The 20,380-nt window shown below is 32.8% G+C and overlaps 1 protein-coding gene across 10 annotated transcripts in view; it reads right to left on the bottom strand.

The window, feature by feature from the left end:
• The window catches only part of STXBP5L (syntaxin binding protein 5L), a 380,897-nt gene that overhangs the window by 109,902 nt on the left and 250,615 nt on the right, over nt 1–20,380 (bottom strand). For all 10 annotated transcript variants that reach the window (XM_060639858.3, XM_060639856.3, XM_060639862.3 and 7 more), the window contains exons 15-18: nt 15,212–15,252; nt 11,628–11,845; nt 9,741–9,910; nt 7,721–7,846 (exon numbers count right to left, since the gene is read on the bottom strand). In XM_060639858.3, the coding sequence (XP_060495841.3) occupies nt 7,721–7,846; nt 9,741–9,910; nt 11,628–11,845; nt 15,212–15,252 (555 nt within the window). The remainder of the gene's footprint in view (nt 1–7,720; nt 7,847–9,740; nt 9,911–11,627; nt 11,846–15,211; nt 15,253–20,380) is intronic.

The following is a 20,380-nucleotide window of genomic DNA, read 5'->3' as shown; positions in this document are numbered from 1 at the left end:
TCCTGTCCCTCCAGAACATGCCTAAAATTAGTCAATAAGTCTCCTTCAAGTATGGCCCAGGTTCCTTTTAAATTGCTGCCTCTCTGTAGGGTCTTGGTGCAGATGAGTTTGTGTTTGTGAACCAGGCTCTTTATGAGTGGAGTCTTATTTTCCTATAGCCCTGTGGCTCTCCCAGAGTTAAACTCTAATGATTTGCAAATCCAGTTGTTATGGGGGCACATTTTACCAGTGCAGGTCCTTAGGGCATTGGTGCTTGATGTGGTACCTAAACCCTTACCTCCTTAGGGAGTACTCTACTTATGTGATATCCTTCCTGCTTGTGGGTTGCCATGCTGGGGATATAGATCCTGACTAGCTTGCATCTCTTCCACTCCTACCTGTCTCAATGTGGCTTATCCTTAGTTGTGTAAGAGCTCTTCTTCTAGTCTTTGGGTCATTCTGAGAGTTGTCCTATATGTAGTTGTAATTTTGGTGTGTCCATGGAGAACTTAAACTCAGAATCTTCCTATTCTGCCATCTTGATTCTCTCCTCATTTATAAATTCTTTTTGTATTTGTAAGATAAAATCACTCTATTATTGGTTTACTTTGTTTATTCAAGTAAATATATCTTCAAGTTATTATTTTATGGGTGGTAGTAAATCACTATTCTTCCTATCCCTGGGATAGTACACTATTTCACGTTTCTCTACACCCTACATAAGTAATTCATTAATTAAAAGCTCCACAATTGTTCTTTTTGAATATGTCATGTGTATTCTGCCCTGAACCTAAAAGTTAAATTTTATTTTATTTTTGTTTTTATTTTTTAAGTAAGCTTTACACCAAAAGTGGAACTGGAACTCACAGTTTTGAGATCAGAAGTTGCATACTCTACCAACTGAGCCAAACAGGTGCCCTTAAAAGTTACATTTTACATGTGTTCATACATTTAATCCTTTCAACATTTTATCCTTGTGTTACAGATATGGAAATTGAGCACAGAAACTTTAAGTAACTTTTCTAAGATTCAACAGCTAGAAAGCAGAATTAAGATTTGAATCCCAAAGAATCTGACTCTAGCATTCATGCTCTTTAACCCTGCACTAGATTATCTCAGTAACTAAAAAACAGAGCTTCCACTAAGCCATCAAAATTGTATGGTTCTCTATCCTCTGGAAATAATGGGAGGAAGAAAAGCTGATAATAATAGAAGAGCTGACTCAACATAATTCTTTACGTCTTTGGAATAAAAGTAAAATATTCACATTTAATCTTCTTACTAGATTTCGTCAATGACTGATTTCTCACCTTCTTTTTTCTCCAACATTTTCTTCTCAGTTACTTTGCTGCACTCTATCAGTTTCTATATTTATGCTTTCAAATGACTTTTAAGTCATTGGTCACATACCATAGGTCCTAGATTTTCTAACCATTACTGGTGTCTGATGATTCTCAACAACTCACATCCCCAAGTCCCTAAGGAAAGAGCATTTCAGAGGCACAAAGTATAGTTTTCTTTAAAGTTTTTTTTTTCAGTCTTAAAAATTATTTTTACTTTAAAAAATTCAAACAAGGGGCACCAGGGTGGCTCAGTCAGTTGAGTGTCTGATTTCAGTTCAGGTCACAATCTCACGGTTCATGAGTTCAAGCCCCACATTGGGCTCACTGCAGTCATTGCAGAGCCCACTTTGGATCCTCTGTCCTCCTCTCTCTGTGCCTTTCCCTGGCTCACACTGTCAAAAATGAATAAATATTTAAGAAAAAATTCAAACAGTAAGATGAAAGCCCCCTTACTTGGTCTACTGTTTGCCAATCTCCTTTTCAAAAATGACTGCCATTAACAGTTTTTATATTCTTCTTGCCCTTTTTCTATGTTTTAACAAGCTTATACTTGTTCTATAACTTTATTATTTTCACTAAAACATGTCTAAGATATATTTCATTGTCTGTGTTCTTTAACTGTTGCATTGTATTCTTAGTACAAAAGTAACATGTTTTTTAAGAGAGCATCTTCCTATTTATGTAGATTTATATAGGTTCCAGATATTTTGCTATTATATGGAATGATGCAAGGAACATGCTTCTACTAACGGTGCATAAGTGAAAGCCTTCAGAAATTGTAAATATTTCACTAAGCCTAGAATTTCAGAGTCAAAAGATATGCTTAGTTTTATTTTATTTATTTTTAAAGTTTATTCATTTATTTCAGAGAGAGAGCATGAGTATCAGAAGGGCAGAGAGCAAGAGGGAGAGAGAGAATCCCAAGAGGGCTGTGTAATGTCAGTGTGGAGCTTGATGCAGGGCTCAAACCCAAGAACCGTGAGATCATGACCTGAGCAGAAACCAAGAGTCTGATGTTTAACCCACTGAACCACCCAGGTACCCCTTAGTTTTATTTAAAAAAAAAATAAGGTATATAAAAAGAATCCATTTCCTCATATTCTTAATGAAAATGTTAGCAATCTTTAAAAATTTTCTCATATAATGGATAAAAATTGCTCTTGTTTCAATTTTTTTACTTGTTACTAGTGAAGTTATAAATCCTTTCATGTTTATTGCCATTTGTATTTCTTCTGTGAATTGCCTGTTTATATAGTTTATTTTTAACTGGGTTATTTTTTCTTATCAATTTGTAGGAATTTAAAAACTGTATTGTGGATGTTTATAGCATATTATAGAAAGACAATGTTGCATAGTATATAAGTAATATGCTGTACCTTGATTTTTATAACTTTATTAGATATTTTGCTAATTCTATGTAAATTCATAGGATTTAAAATTTTTAAATGACTCACAATATTTGTATGTAATCTAATTTATTCCCCTATAATTTTGTTAATGGACAATTAGATTGCTTCCAGTCTTTTGCTATTAACAATACAACAATGACTATCCTTCATAAGTTACTTTGCACTAAAACGTGGAGTATATTTGTGGGATAAATTTCTAGAAATTAAATTACTCAAGTATTTTCAAAACTCTATATTTTACTTTTATTCATATGTAACATTTATAAATATAAGTGTACATAATTGTACACTTCAATGGATTATCAAAAAGTGAACAATCCCACATAACCACCACTATGTCAAGAAATAGTATGTTACCAGCAGCTGATTCATGTTCCTGACAATTATTGCTACTCTTTCCTCTTCCAAAATCGGACTTCCTACACCAAAAAAGCAGTTTTGCTTGTTTTTGATAGATGTTTATCAAAAGATAGATATGTGTTTGCTTTTCATTAGGTTATATACCTAGAAATGAAACTTTTGGATTATAGGGTGGGCTAACATAAGTATGCTAAAATGGAGTACATAATGCTAACATTTTATAAAGTAGATTCAACAGTTTACCCTCTTTGCAGCAATGTATGAGAGTTCCTATACCCAATATCTTTGCAAATATTACCAATATTACTAATGGGGTTGTGTACTTTCTCATATGTATATGAAAATATGTTTGTCATTTACATATCTTCCTTTGTGACATATTTGATCAAATTTCCTGCACATTTTTTTCTATTATTTGTCTTTTTATTATTGAGGACTCATGAGACTCTTTTTACACTCTGCATATGAATGAGTCCAGTGTCAGACACAATCTAAATATCTCTTCCTTGCCCTACCATTTTATTCTAATGGTGCCTTTTTTTCCAAGAAGTTCTTAATGTTTTTCTTTATGATTAATAATTTTTTAGCATGTTGAAGAAATATTTTTAAAGAAATTTTTAATGTTTATTTTTGAGAGAGAGAGAGAGGCAGAGCACCAGCAGGGGAAGGGCAGAGAGAGAGAGGAAGACACAGGATCCAAAGCAGGCTCCAGGCTCTGAGCTGTCAGCACACAGCCTGATGCAGGGCTCCAACTCATGAACTATGAGATCATGACCTGAGCCTAAGCTGGCGCTTAACTAAGTCACCCAGGTGCCCCATTGAAGAAATATTTTCTTAACACAAGTGTAATGAAGATATTCTCCTATAATACCTTCTAGAATCTTCGTATATAGTGGGAAAGAACAGTCAGATTTTTTCTCTATATATTTTTTAATTGGCTTTGTAGTATTTATTGGGGGAAAACCTGTCATTTCCTCTATTGCTCTGCAGAACCAATTTGGTTATATATGCTTGGATCTCTTTCTTCACTCTTCTGCGAGTTGGTCTATTTGTCTATTTCTCCTGTGCCAATAGAACACTGTCATGACTAACATAACTTTAATAACTCTTGCTTTCCCATAGAACAAGTCTTCTAAATCTATTTCTCTTTAGTATTGTCTTAGTTAATTGTGGTCCTTTGCATTTCTCTATACATTTTAGAACCAGTTTTAAACTTCAAGGGAAAAAATATGCTAAAATTTATATTGGTATTATGGTAAATCAATAGATCATTTTGTGAAAACCTGACATCTTTACACTATTATTGAATTTTCCACTCCATGATATAGGTTTGTTAATTTCTCTTTTTATAGTTTTCTGTGTAGAGGTCTTTGTGTGTGTGTGTGTGTGTGTGTGTGTGTGTGTGTGTGTGTGTGCCGCGCGCGCATGCGTGTTGGTAGAGGTCTTGATAATCTTTTATTGTTTTCCTAGATACTTTATTTTATTGTAAGTGGAATCTTTATACAACTTTAGTTTCTATTTTTTCAGTATATGGAAATGCTTGTTTGTTTATTTATTTATTTTGAGAGAGAGCACACGCGCATGTGTGAGTGGAGAGGAGCAGAGAGAGAGAGAGGGAGAGAGTATTAAACAGGCTGTCATGCCCAGCGTGGAGCCCTATGTGGGGTGGATCTTGATCTCACTACTGTGAGATCATGCCCTGAGCCAAAAATCAAGAGTCAGAGGCTTAACAAAGTAAGCCACCCAGGCACCCCTGGAAATGTCATTTATTTTTACATCGACTTTGTATCTACTAATCTTCCAATCTAATAATTTATCTGCAAAGTATTTAAATGTTGTACATACATAATCATTTCTTTCCATTTCCTTCTTTTGTAATCTATGTAACTTTGATTTATTTTCCTTTATGTATTGCTCTGGCTAGGTCCTTCAGTACAATGGGAATAGAGGTAGTGATAGCAGTCATCCTTGTTTTGTTTTCATATCAGATGTAAAGCTTTCAACATTTTACTGTAAAGTATGAATGATATTTGCTGCCATGTATCAGATTAAGGAAATCTCCTTCTTGGTTTAGTTAATGGTTTCTTTTTAACTCATGAATAGAGGATACATTTTACTAAATGTTTTTGCTTTTTGCATCCCATGGCTTACTTTTATAGTTTTCTATTTTATCCTGTTAATGTGATGAATTACACGAATTCATTTCAAATGTTAAACAAGCCTTGCATTCTTGGTATAAACTAAACATGTTTCTAATATGTGATTATTTTATTGACAGATTTATTTATATTTTGGCTGGGATTTTTGCACCTATGCTCATGTTCTGCTTTTTGTAATGGTCTTTTCAAGTTTTGGCATCAAGTTATATTGTCCCATAAAGAGATGAATATGACTTTTTCTTTCTCAGCTTTCTCAGAAAGTTTTTATATAGTACCGGTATTACTTATTTCCTAAAATTTTGCTGGGATTTACAGAAGTAGCCACTTGAGCTCGAAATTTTTGGCAGTTGAAACTGTCTACGAGCAAGGTGTCCAAGCTGTCTTTCTCTTACAAGTGTCAGTTCTTCAGAGGCTCTATAGTGACTGTTACCCCCACAGTTACTTTACATGGAAAATATGCTCTCTGACTTATTCTAACAATCTTCAGCTCCTGAACTTGGTGATATACCTTCATACCCTCTTAATTTTGGTATTCCTTGCCTTTATAGGTCAATCTCTTGAGTATAGAACCCTGAAAATGGCTTGAGCTCAGTCATCTGCCATAACTACTTGGGTTAGAAGACAAACATATATTCTTGTCATATCAGATAATGGGATTATTGACTGTCCCACACTTCCTTCCTCTCTTTCCTTCATTCAAGGGAGTTCCTGCCAGTTTATCTACCAAACAATTTTTCAGTCAAGAAAAGGTTCCCCTTATGTATGTTCACATAGAACCTCCACACTGCAAAAATTCCAGGAACACAAGATAAAATTTTTCTTTTTCTTTTAGGCAGTCTTCCTTTCAGATGCCTTCAAAAAGTTTTCTTTGAGCTCATCAAACTTAGCTTAGGGGCAGACTGGGAAGAATGGAAGTAGAACCAAATATATATTTTTCATGTATTATTTGATAAATGGTGATTGATTCCAAATTTGGAGGGAAAGATATAGTATTCAGGAAGTGGTATTGGTACAACTCTTAGTCATCAGGAAAGAACTAGAGTTTAATCCCCATTTCATTCCCCATTTATATCTAAATTAATGCTAGATAGATTAAATACTTAGATATATTTAAGAAATATATTAAAATAGAATGTAATAATTTTTAATCTTGAAGTGAGGGAAGCTTTTCTAAGTATGACACAAAATCCAGAGACATAAAAGAAAAAATAGAATTACTTTAACAATTTTTAAAAATTTATTCATGGAAAAAACCATCGTAAACAATTTCATAAAGTAAACAAAAACAGGGAAAATACTAGCAAATTACATCAGATAGAAAGCTAACTTCCCTACTATGTAAATAGTTTTCACAAATCTATAAGAGAAATACTAACAACTCTGTAGAAAAATGGACAGAATATAAACAGAAATGTCATAGTACAGGAAAACATGTTCCATTTCACTTAAGATATGAGAAAAGTCTACTAACACAATTACATACTTCCTATCAACAGAATGACAGGGAATAAAAAGTTTACACTATTGTTAGAAAGGTAGTGCAAGATCACGTATTCTTAAACATTTTTGAGGGGGTATAATTTGGCACAACTTCTATGGAGGGCTACAATCTAGAAATAAAGAATAATTAAAATTATATTAGCTTTTAAAGGGTATAATATAATCCAACTTTCAAAGAATGCCTGACTGGATTATGTTGTTCTAAGCCTTCTATTGTCTCTTAGTTTAGCCTATTAGGGGAAATGTGAATACTTTTTGGAGGATGATAACATCATTTAGAACCTGAAATTATCTCTATAATGTTTATTTATAAATATATAAGTATATATATGATGGTATATAAATTTATATGTTCCATAAAAACAGAACACCAAAAAGCAAATCTAGATTACATGAGGACAATATGACCAAAATCCAAGACAAATCAACTAGATAGAGATAGGGAGTTATCAAACACATATTGAGGGAACTGTATTCAACATGTTCAAGGAAATGAAGGACAAGAGTGATAATTTAGGAAGATAACAAGAAGCTTTAAAAAGAATCAAATGAAAGGTATAGAACTGAAAAACAAAATGACTAAAATTGAACTCCATGGCTGGATCTACCATAAGATTATAAACAACTGAAGAGAGAATTAGTGAATTCAAAAAGACAAGTCAGAAGAAAGCATCCAAACTGAAACACAAGGAGAAAAAGGATAGAAAATAGAAAAACAAAAAAGAATGTGTAATAACATCCTAACAACCTCCAAACATTAAAAGTGGAAATGCTAGCACAAGTCTGACTTCAAGCAAGAACAAATAATCATAGTTTGTATATAAGTTATTATTTTTCGTATACCATTTTCAATCAAGTAAAAATCTAGGTAAAGCCTTCTTTCCATTTTTAGGACTTAAGTATTTTAAAAGAAACATCTCACTATATCAAACATATTAAATAATACAAATTAGAATGTTTAGCTACTTACATTCCATATGCTGAGCTTACAGCAAGACTTGTAATCTGTTGGGGAGGCTCACCATCCACCCACACCAACTGAATAACAAGTTCTGCTTGGTACCCTGGAGGCATCCTCACTGGTCGTGTCTTAACACTAAAAAAGAGAAAAAAGTAGTTCTATCACATACAGTTTAAATAAGTATGCCCATGCTTCTCTTCAGAATTTACATAGCATCTTTCTACAGAAATATACAATACCACACATTGAGGGAAGTACACAGGTGGACAGTGTCTTCTAGCTTTCTCAGAATATACCAAATTATTTAAAATTGCTTAGTTTTTTAAATAGCTTTTTAACCAGTCAAGTCCACAACTTCAAATGGCCATTATCCCTTCCTTTTCTTAATTTTTGAGGATGGTATTTTAAATTATTTTTATTATTTACTTTTTTTAACAAAAGTTTTTAAATATTTATGAAATATTTGTTACATATATTAAGTTATAAATGCATAACAATATGAATGACTTCATCTACCACCCAAATTAAGAGTTGAACATATCCAAAACCCAAATTCCTGCTCATTCCTTCTAAATTTGCTTGACCTGCAGCCTTATCTATTCTAGTTTATAGCAACTTGTATCTTTCCAGTTATTCAGTTAAAAAAAAAAAAAGTCATGCTAATATCCTTCTCTTGTACCTCACATCAATCAATCATCAAATTCTGTTGATGTTACCTTCAAAATATACCCAGAATCTGACCATTTTTTAATTCTCTATTGTGACCATCCTAGTTACAGTTGACAAATAAAAATACAAGACACCCATTTAAATCTGAATTTCAAATAAACAATAAATAGGTTTTATGTTTTGTTTTGTTTATTTTGTTTACTGTACATATGTCCCATGCAGTGTCTGGAATATACTGATACTAAAAAATGTTTGTTGTTTATTTGAAATTGAAATTTAAATGGGTATCCTGTATTTTTATTTGCTGAATCTGTCAGCCCATAACATCATCTCTGCTTAGATTTAATAGCCTCTTTACTGGTCTCCCAGCTTCTACCTTTCCCTTCCATCCCAAGATCCATTTTCGACAAAGCCACCAAAGTGATCAATTTAAAATTTAATCACTGGATGTTGAATGTAAGTGATGAATCACTGAATTCTTCTGAAACCAATGTTGCACTGTATGTTAAGTAACTAAAATTTAAATTAAAAATAAAATGGTATGTAAAAAAATAATTTGAAAAATAAAATTTAAAACTGATATGTCTCTTTTCTATTCAAAACCCTGTAATGAGTCCCCGTTTAATTAGGAATAAAAGCCATGGCCTTACAGTGGCCTATAATTGGCTCTCTATTACTTATCTGACTTCATCTCTTGCTATTCCCCCCCCCAACCCCCGCTTGCTCTCCTTGTCCTAGTTACACTGACCTCTTCATATGCAAGGCACTTTAAGCCTTTGTTCTATCTATTCCTTCTGCCTGGAATACTCTTCTACGAGATACATTTCAGGTAAATCCCTCATCTACTTTTTGTTTAAATCTCACCTTCTTATCAGTTAAAAAGTAAAAAAAAGTATTATTTTAGCAAAATCATAGCAATCATGAGAGGAATCCTTTTTTCTAACATAGTATTCTTGTAGTAGTGTTCTTGTAGTAGTATTCTTGTAGTGTTTTTTGTCTGGTTGATTGGGGTTTTTTTTTTATTCCAAGAAAGCTGAAGAAATTCCCTAAAAGACTTTTAGAATTGGGAGATACCAAGCAACTGGCCAAGTTTCTTCCCTGCCATATGTGTTCCCATTCTATTAAAGCCATATTTTCTTTATGATCTTTCTGGGAAGAACATAAATGCCTTCATAATAAAGGATAAAAATATTGTGCCCTCTTCATAGATATTCAAAGAAAAGACCACAGCACTCCTTGGTTGAGTGTAGATCAATGACAACAACTTAATAAAAGAGAAGAATAATTTTATTTTGTACAGTTTCAAAGTAGTATATGATTAATATGTAAAATTGTTTTAAAATTTGGTAGCAACTCTTACTTGAGGCATGGGATACTGTCCTTTGTTCCTCCTTCACTAGCCACAGTGTTAGTACTTCCAGAAAGACTCCTTGAAGGAAGCTGAGATGAGAGATCTGGAAACGGAGGACTTGTTTCTGGTTCTGGGGTTGTAATATCTTCAATATCATACTGAAGTCGTACCTCTAATGACTTAAAAAAATCAAGTTTTAATTTAACCTAAGTCATAACAATAAGTAACCACATTAAATTGCCTGACAACTTTTTTGTAATTATTGTTTTATTCAGATTAATAAGTTCAATTTCAATTTATAGTAAAGTTGAGATATCCCAAATTGATTTAAATACTGGTATTTCAGTATTTGTATTTAAATACATGGAACAGTCACTGGCACTCACAAAAAATGTAAAATATTTCTTAATTCTTCAGAATTATAAGAAAAATACCTACTAGTGAAGATACAGTTTTTACATAAAAAATACTCCTAAGATAAAGGTATAAATTACAATTCCATATATAGTAAAAGGAGAAATTGGTCAGTTATTCCAGTAAATAAAATAAACTGGATGTGTTTACACACACATACATAACACACAAATTATTTGTACAAGGATTTTAGTTTTAAAAAAACCATTCAATTTTGCCTTCAAATTCAGTAAAACATTCCCAAAATAAATTCTAATTTTTGTTTCATTAGCTCAGCTCTTAATTTCATTAGCTTGCTTAATTAAAAAACATTTGATAAACTGTATTGGAATAAAAGATGATCCAAAACCTTTTTTTTAAATCTAAAAATGTTTAAAAATTAAGTACTTTATGATTACATTCTATGCTTTAATTAAAATCGATTTTACAACAAACATTTGCTTTACAATGTAAAAATCAGGATCTTTGAGGCTGAAAACAGTTGCTTAATAAAATGTCATTATGGGGTGTGAATATAGCAATATTATCAAAATGACTGTTATAATTATCTTAAAATTAAAAAACCCTCTAGTGACAGTAACCATTACCAATTATTGTCAACTATACCTAGACACTATACTAATGATTTTATATAATCCTTATAAGAACCTTATGAAATTTCATTATCATTTGTAGTTTATTACTACTTTCCATTTTTCTATTTTATTTGCACAGAAAATTACATGAGTGATGAAACTGGGTCTTACTCAGACTCTACTACTGACTACTGGATCTTTGTGACCTCAGCATCGTATAGCTATTCGCTGGTACAGCTAGAATTAAAACATAGACTTATCTGACTCCAAAGGCTGGGATTTTAACTAATATACTTTAACAGGGCAATACTTAATTTTAGCTGTTGAGGTAAAAAGTTATATACAGGTGTTTAGTAGATAATCTTTATTTTCTGATAAAATGGTAAAATGGACTCAGTAGGGATGGCCAATTAACTATAGATGCCTTAATTTAGATTTAATTTATCCCACGAGAGTATCAGAACAATTAAATTACTTGATTAGTTTAAAATTAAGATTAGGTAAGGTAGCTCATAATTATTTCCATCCTATAAAAATGTCGCTGTACAGAAATTAAAAATTGACAAGAAAAGGCAAACTAAAAAATTTTAATAAAGATATACAACAAAGCCCACATTAATTTGACATTTATGCATAAAGCTACAAATGTCTGTATAAATTCTATACAGACAGAATACATCCTATCTAAAAATACAAGGTTTTGATACAGAACTGTTTTCATCATTTTAAGCCAAACTATTTTTTAATAAGTTATATAAGTAACAAGAATAATTTAAAATCCTATGAATTGGATTACTGACTAAATACATCAGTCTTGATGGCTTAAAACCATATCAAGCACTAGCCAAAATATATGATAATTGCTTTAATAACTCTAGCTATGAACATTAAATTTTAAATCACTTACCACTATTTCTGTTGTAATTTCATGTCTGCTGAATTTATAAATTATGACATATGCAGAGACTCCTGATACACAGAATATTCTGCTCTCTGGACACCAGTAAATCATCTGAATGGCATATGGATCTTCCTCTACAATTTCACATGTTGGTTTTCCTTCTCCTACCTTCTGTTTTTCAAACACTTTTGAAGTTTTTAGCTTATACAGCATCTGCAGAGTTACTACAAGATATTGAAGCATAGTTATCTTCTAATTTGAACTTAATTCTTAGATGTTGTTAAACTCTTTCAGTGTATTTGTTAAACTACTAAAATAGAATCCAAGCAGACAAAATAAATTATATTTTAACTAGTAAGCATTCAATGTCATGAACTCTTATCATAGTTTAGCTGAAGGGAGACTCCAGAGAAAAATAAACATTTATTGAACATATACTATATACCAATGAATTTGTAGGTCCTTTGTATGCATTGTCTCATGTGATCCTCAGAAAAGTCCAATGAAGTGAGTATTTTTATCCTTGTTTATTGATAAAAATATTGGGGCTCAAAAAGGTGACAATGGAAATACTAAACCTAATTCTCTCCTAAAGGAGACCCCTTAATCCTTTTTCACAATTTCCCCCCTTTGATTGCTACATGAGAGGTTGATGTTATTCATAGAGGGTTTTCTTCTCCCAACAAATTTCTTAGACAATCCTTAAGATGAGAAACATTTGTAATTTACTACCTAGTAGTATTGAAAGCCCAATAATCTGCAATTATTTTAGAAAGAATCTTTTCTGAGTGGCCCTGTATTAGAAAAGGATCAGTTATAATTTTTAAAAACTCTGGGTTTGTGAATTGTTTTCAGGAATTTTTATTTGGGGGAATATTTTTTCCATTTTAGACCCTGATAAGAACTCTCCTATAAAAAGCTCTGATTCTACAAAAGATCCTTAAGAAAATTTCTGAAAATCTGGGAGTTTCTGTCAAAAGTGCATAATTTGAACCTAATCATGAGAAACTTCAGTCAAACCCAAACTGAAGATTACACAAAATAACTGGCCTGAGTTTTCAAAAATATCAATTAAATGAAATAAAGACTAAGAAACAATTCCAAATTGAGGAAAACCCAAAAGATGATAAATGCAATAAATAATTCTCAATTTTCTTTTATTATAAAAGATATTATTGGGACAATTGGTGAAAACCGAGTAAGACCTGGAGGTTAGCAGGTATTGCTGTATTGCCATCAGTATTAATCTTCTGATTTTTATAACTGTAATTCGACTATGTAAAAGAATGTCTTATTTGTAGGAAAGATACAGTGAAGTATTTTAGAGGCATGTAATGTAAAAGGAGCATCATATCTGCAACTCAGAAATGGTTACAAAATGCTGTAAGTATATATAAATATATGGAGAAGAAGGAGAGGGAGGAGGGTGGAAAAACAAATGTAGTATACATTGACATTTGGAAAATCTGGCTAAAAGCTATATAACACTTCATGGTATTTTTTTTTCAATTATTCTGTAAGTCTAAAATTACGTCAAATCAAAACATTTTTAAAATGGGTAAGGCTTTATACCAGATGCTATAGCCTGGCTTCTATGTCAGATGGGGTATCACTCCCATGATTATTTTATATGACATAGCAATGCTAAAAGGATACTACAGACATAATTAAGGCCCCTAATTAGTTGACTTTGAGTTAATTAACAGAGATTATCCTTAATGGGGCTGACATAACTGGTGCCCTCTCTGAGGTTAGAGAGACACTCCCTCACCAGCCTTAATAAAACAAGTTGCCATGAGTTCTAAAACTATAAGAAAATGAATTCTGCCAACAACTACATGAGACTGAATGAGGATTCTAAATCTCAGATGAAACTGCAGCCCTAGCGAACACCTTGACTGCAGTCTCAGGAAACCCTGAGCAAAGAACCCAGCTAAACTGTACCCAGATTCCTGACACAAAGAAAATGTGAGATAATATGTAAGTACTGCTCAGTTGTGGTAATTTATTAGTCAGCAAATTGAAAACTAATACACATAAAACAAACTCAATTATTCAAATTCAGTATAACCTCACTTCCTATACTGGACAGTATTCCACAAAATTGACAAACTAAGTGAAATTTCTTCAATGATATCCATTAAACTGGAAATATGTTCCTATAATTACAGTAAAAATATTAAACATGCTGCAAGCCTTTATAATATGTTTTGAATGGGATAAAATATTTAAAAATTAACCTCTTAAAATATTATGCATGCTTAAGAGTGGCATATACTCTAATCACTAGGATGTTAAAGTGTCTTCTCACATTTTAGATGCCAAGGAGTGAATTTGAGGTGGTGGGATGTTACTATAAAATTGTGTTCTTGGAACAAAGTCAGATTTACAAGAAAAGTCCATCCAAAGAAAATCTTTTGTCCTGTGGAATTTCTCCCTGAGCCATTGATTTCTATTGTGTGAGTTCAGAAAGGGGCCTCAAAATTCGTGGTTTTAAATATTTTAATCATTTTTTCTTGCTGATGATTTGCTCCATTGCTGAAAGACTCTAGCTTGCAGGCTAAGAGTATAACCAATAATCAACCTTCTTCCCTCTGCTTTTGTGTTTATCATTATCTTCCTCAGAAGCTGTTTACTTCTATAGCTTCAAATACCACTTTTACACTGCCTCTTCATTAGTTTCCATTCTTGACTGTTCTTCCTACCTGCTAGACATTTTTACCTGGATTTCCTGGTATAATTACAAGATTCAAACCTCCAGCACTCTCTTATAGTCCTCATCTTGCTAGTTGTTCATCCTCAGAAACTGAGTCCTCGCTCACTTACTCTATTCCTCCTATTCCTATTAAAATCTTAAATATCTTCCCAAACTCACATTAAGTATTACCCCATCAAATTACCCTTTCTGGATCTACCTGGTTCAAACAAATCACAAATTTCTGATAACAAACAGAATTCGAGTTGTATTACATTTACAGTTCTTATCATACTGTTTACCTAATAGTCAAATATGTGCATTCATTTATCTGATTTAGTAAATAAAAGTACTATGAAGGATATATACAGATACAATCAATTCTGAAATATCTTTGCGTGCCCTTCAACACTGAGGCAGCCTACCTTATTCCTTAAATTACATAATTCTCAAAAATTTTAAAAGAAATTTTACATTTATCTAATCACTTCTTTTTATTCACATAGGGCTTCACAGACAAATGGAAAAGAAAAGTGAAGACTAGTGAGATAAAAGAACTTTTCTAGGACCAGAGCTGGAGGTGAAGGAAATTCCTTCAATAGAGTTAATCTGACAAAGTATGGTAGTTTTTTCAATGTACCTTACCTTTTGTAAATACAACAGGTTGCTGATGGAGACTTCAGTCCTATCTGTTAATATTATAAAGGAAAAGTATAGTAGAGATAGTACTTTAAAATGACCCAACATAGGAAATGGATTTTTATAACACAGCTATATATACATATGCTAAAACTGTATCTGAAATATTAATCATCCAAAGTAAAAAGTGGCAAATGGCTCTGCGTAAATATTAACTGAGGGTTTTCTGTTATAGAACAAGAGACTTAAAACTTACTTGCCGAAGCATCCCAAAATTTTATTGATCCATCTGCATGACTAGATGAGAAATACATTAGCATTAATTATAGTAAATTTCAAAAATTATAGGCATTCTAACTGTATATAAGAGGTATTGACAAAATTTGATTTAAAAAATCCCATTCCAATGAGAATGAATATATGCTAAAGCATTTCTAAGCTCATAACAATGGTTTACTTTTTAAACAATGCACTAAAATCTAAATTGAAAAAAGAACAATTACTAAGATTTGACTGTAGGAATATTTTTATGTGTAATAGAGAACAATGAAAACTGGCCTGAATAAACAATATATTTTATATAAAACTGTTTACACTTGGGGTGGCTGGGTGGCTCAATCGGTTAAGTGTCCAACTTCAGCTCTGGTCATGATCTCACAGCTTGTGAGTTCGAGCCCTGCGTTGGGCTCTGTGCTGACAGCTCAGAGCCTGGAGCCTCTTCAAATTCTGTGTCTTTCTCTCTCTCACTGCCCCTCCCCATTCACACTCTCTCTCTGTCTCTCAAAAATAAATAAACATTAAAAAAGTTAAAAAAAATTGTTCACACTCAATAAAAAAATACCTGAGTTAATTCTGATTACATTAAAATAATTTTGAAGTGAATGTCATAGTGAAATTTAAGTTTCAAAATATAAAAAGCAAATCCTTAAACCTATCTAGAATGGTATCATTATTTGGTAATATAATGGCAATTCTATAAGAACTCCTCTAGAAATGAAGACGATAGAATAACCCCAACACATTTTATGAGGTCAGCCTTATCCTGACTACCAAAACCAAAAAATAAAATTATAAAACCATATTCCTCAAGCATAGGTGAAAAAATTGTCAACAAAATCTTAGCAAATCAAATAAAAAACATATAGAAAGGATCAGACATCATGACTAAGTGCAGTTTATCTTAGGAATGTAAGACTTGTTAAACATTAAAAAAAATCAAACACCATATTGTTATTCATCATACTGACAGATTAAAGAAGAAAAACCATATGGTCATCTCAATAAATACAGGAAAAGTATTTGTCTCCAGCTTTTGGCTATTGTGAATAATGCTTCTATGAACGTTCATGTAAAAGTTTTTGTATATACCTAAAAGTGGGAGTGCTCAGTTATATGATAATTAGTTATCTTTTTGAGAAATTGCCAAATTATATTCTATATCAGTTGTACCATTTTACATTCCCACTAGCAAACTATGTGGTTCTAATTAATCTGTATCCTTGTCAACACTTGCTTTTCTTCCTCTTAAAAATTTTTTTAGCCATTGTAGTGGGTGTGAAGTGGTATACACAATTAATTGTGGCTTTGTTTTCATTTCCCCAATGACTAATGATGTTAAGCATATTTTCATGTGCCTGTTGGCCATTTGTATATCTTTTTTTGAAAAAGTCTACACAAATCCTTTGTTCATTTAAAAAATGTCTTTTTATTGTTGAGCTCTAAGAGTTATTTATATATTATGAAAACTAAACTCTATTAGATATATGGTTTGAAAATTTTTTCCAACTCATTGTTGTCTTTTCACCTAATGATGAAGGCCATTTTACCTATATTTTTCTTTTATTTTTATGCTTTTGGTGTAATATCTACAAAATCTCTGCCATAATCAAAGTCATGAAAGATTACCTTGTTTTCTTTTTTGAATTTTTATTTATTTATTAATTAAATATAATTTATTGTGAAATTGGTTTCCATACAACACCCAGTGCTCATCCCAACAGCTGCTCTCCTCAATGTCCATCACCCTCTTTCCCCTCTTCCCCCTACCTCCCATCAACCTTCAGTTTGTTCTCAGTATTTAAGAGTCTCTTATGGTTTGCCTCCCTCCCTCTCTGTAACTTTTTTTCCCCCTTCCCCTCCCCCATGGTCTTCCTTTTTGAATTTTATAGCTTTAGCTATAAATTCAAGCCTTTCCTTATATTTGAGTTAATTTTTGCATATGGTATGAAGTAGGGGTCCAAATTTTTCTTTCAAGTTTTTATTTAAATTCTAGTTAGTTAACATATAGTGCAATATTAGTTTCAGGAGTAGAATTTAGTGAATCTTCACTTACATATAACACCCAATGCTCATCGCAAGTGCCCTCAATACCCATCACCCATTTAGCCCATGCCCTTGCCTACCTCCCTTCCAGCAGCCCTCAGTTTGTTCTCTATAGTTAAGAGTCTGTTTTCCGGTTTTTCTCTCTTTTTTCCTCACTATGTTCATCTGTTTTGTTTCTTAAATTTCATATATGAGTGAAATCAGATGGTATTTGTCTTTATTTGACTGACTTATTTCGCTTAGCCTAATCCACTCTGGCTCCATCCGTGTAACTGCAAATGGCACAATTTCATTCTTTTTTTATGGCTGAATAATATTCCATTACACACACACCCCACATCTTCTCTATCCATTCATCAGTCGATGGACATTTAGGCTTTTTCCATAATTTGGCTATTGTTGATAATGCTACTATGAATGTCAGGGTGCATGTGTCCCTTCAAATGAGTATATTTGTATCCTTTGGGTAAATACCTAGTAGTGCAATTGCTGGGTTGTAGAGTAGTTCTATTTTTAACTGTTCGAGGAACCTCCATACTATTTTCCAGAGTGGCTACACCAGTTTGCATTCTCACCAACAGTGTAAGAGGGTTCCTCTTTCTCTGCATCCTGGCCAACATCTGTTGTTTCCTGTGTTGCTGATTCTAGCCATTCTGATAGGTGTGAGGTCATATCTCATTGTACATTTTATTTGTTTTTCCCTGATGATAGGCAAGGTTGAGCGTATTTTCCTGTGTCTGTACATCTTTTTTGGAGAAAATGTCTGTTCATGTCTTCTGCCCATTTCTTAACTTGGTTGTTTTTATTTGTGTTGAGTTTGTGAAGTTTTTTATAGATTTGGTTGGGGGGGGGGGTGGATGTCTAACTTTATTCTTTTGTATGTGGGTATCCAGTTCTCCTAGCAACATTTGCTGATGAGATTATTCTTTCTCCTGTCTTGGCACTCTTGTTTAAAAAAACAAGCATAGATGTATGATTTTATTTCTGGAATCCCAATTACATTTCATTAAATTATATCTCTAATCTTATGACATTACCAAACTGTTTTGATCAGTGTAGCTGTGGAGGAAACTTTACAATTAAGAAGTGTAAGTCCTTATGGGGCGCCTGGGTGGCTCAGTCGGTTAAGCGGCCGACTTCAGCTCAGGTCATGATCTCGCGGTCAGTGAGTTCAAGTCCCGCATCAGGCTCTGTTCTGACGACTCAGAGCCTGGAGCCTGTTTCAGATTCTGTGTCTCCCTGTCTCTGACCCTCCCCCATTCATGCTCTGTCTCTCTCTGTCTCAAAAATAAATAAACGTTAAAAAAAATTAAAAAAAAAAAAAAAAAAAAAGAAGTGTAAGTCCTTCAACTTTGTTCTTTTTCAAGATCATTTTGTCTATTTGGAGTCACTTGCAATTTCATATGAATTTTAGGATAACCATTTTCATTTCTGCAAAAAAGCCATTGGGTTTTGATAGGGATTGTAGTGAATATGTACATCACTTTTGGTATATTATTATCTTAAGAATATTAAATCTTACATTCATAAACATGGGATGTCATTCTATTTATTTTTGTGTTTTTAAAATATTTTTTGGCAATGTTTTATAGCTTCTAATGTATAAACCTTTCATCTACTTGGTTAAATTTGTTTCTAAATTTGTTTCAAAAAGTATTTTATTTTACTTTTTGATGCTATTATAAATAGAATTGCTTTCTTAATTTCCTTTGTGGATTGTTCATTGTTAGTATACAAAAACACACTAATACATATATAAGATTATGATATCCGCAAATAGAGCTAATGTTTTTTCTTTCCACTGTAGGTGCTTTTTATTTTTCTTGCCTCACTCTTCTGGATAGAATTTCCAATACAATATGAAATAGAAGTATCAAAAGCAGGGATCCTTGTCTTGTTCATGATCTCAGAGGGAAAGGTTTCAGTCTTTCACTATCGAATATGATGTTATCTGTGGGTTTTGCAAAAATGCCCTTTACCAGGTTAAGAAAGTTCCATTCCAATAAGGAAGTCACTGAGTTATCTGAATGTTGCTGTTGTGGTTTTAAATCATGAAAGGGACATCTGTAAAATGCTTTTTCTGCATGAGATAACCTTATTTTTCTTCCCTCCATTTTACTGATGTGGGTATTACATTGATTTGTGTATATTGAAACACTCTTGTGTTCCTAGGACAAACTCCACTTGATCATATTTTATAAATCTCTTAATATTCTACTGGATTGTGTTTGCTAGTATTTTATTGAGGATGCTTGCATCTATATTCATAAGTAATATTGTTGCATAGTTTTCTTTTCCTGTGATGTCTTTGTCTGGCTTTGGTATTAGAGTAAAGCTGGCCCCAAAGAACGAGTTAAAATGTGTTCCCTTCTAGTTTTTGGAAAATGTGTGAGAAGCATTTGGTGTTACCTCCTTCAACAATTGGTAGAGTTCACCATGAAGTCATCTGATCCTGGCCTTTTCTTTGAAGGAAGACTTTGACTACTAATTCAATCTCTTGTTACAAATTTGTTCAGATTATTTGTTCTGGAGTCAGTTTTGGTAGTTTCTCAGAATTTATCCATTTCATCTAGGTTATTTACTTTGTCAGCATGCAATTGTTCATAATATTCTTTTATAACCCTTTTTACCATGTAAGGTCAAATCCATGTATTCTTTTATCTGCCTGTTCAAATCTGAGGCTGAATCCCTCGCGTAAGTTTTTCATTTCTGTTATTGTACTTTCCAGCACCAGAATCTCTCTCTCTCTCTCTCTCTCTCTCTACCTACCTACCTACCTATTTATTTATTTTAGAGAAAGAGAAAGCATGCGGGGAGGGGAGGGAAGCCTCGGGGAGAGGGTAGGAGAGCAAGAGAGAGCGCGAGAGAGAGCGAGAGTGAGAGAGAGAGAGAGAGAAAGAGAGAGAGAGAGAGAATGAATCTTAAGCAGGCTCTATGCTCAGCATGGAGCCCAACAGGGGCTCAATCCCATGACCCTGGATCATGACCTGAGATAAAATGAAGAATGGGAGCTCAACTGACTGAGCCACTCAGGCACCCCCAGGACCAGAATTTCTATTTAGTTTCTTTTTAAAATAAATTTTCTTTATTAATACTCTCTATT

Source organism: Panthera onca, chromosome C2 (genome assembly GCF_046562875.1).
Source record: "Panthera onca isolate mPanOnc1 chromosome C2, mPanOnc1 haplotype 2, whole genome shotgun sequence".
In the NCBI taxonomy this organism is placed as follows: domain Eukaryota; kingdom Metazoa; phylum Chordata; class Mammalia; order Carnivora; family Felidae; genus Panthera; species Panthera onca.
The sequence above is the reverse complement of the archived record's forward strand: the minus strand, read 5'-3'. Positions and strand labels throughout refer to the sequence as shown.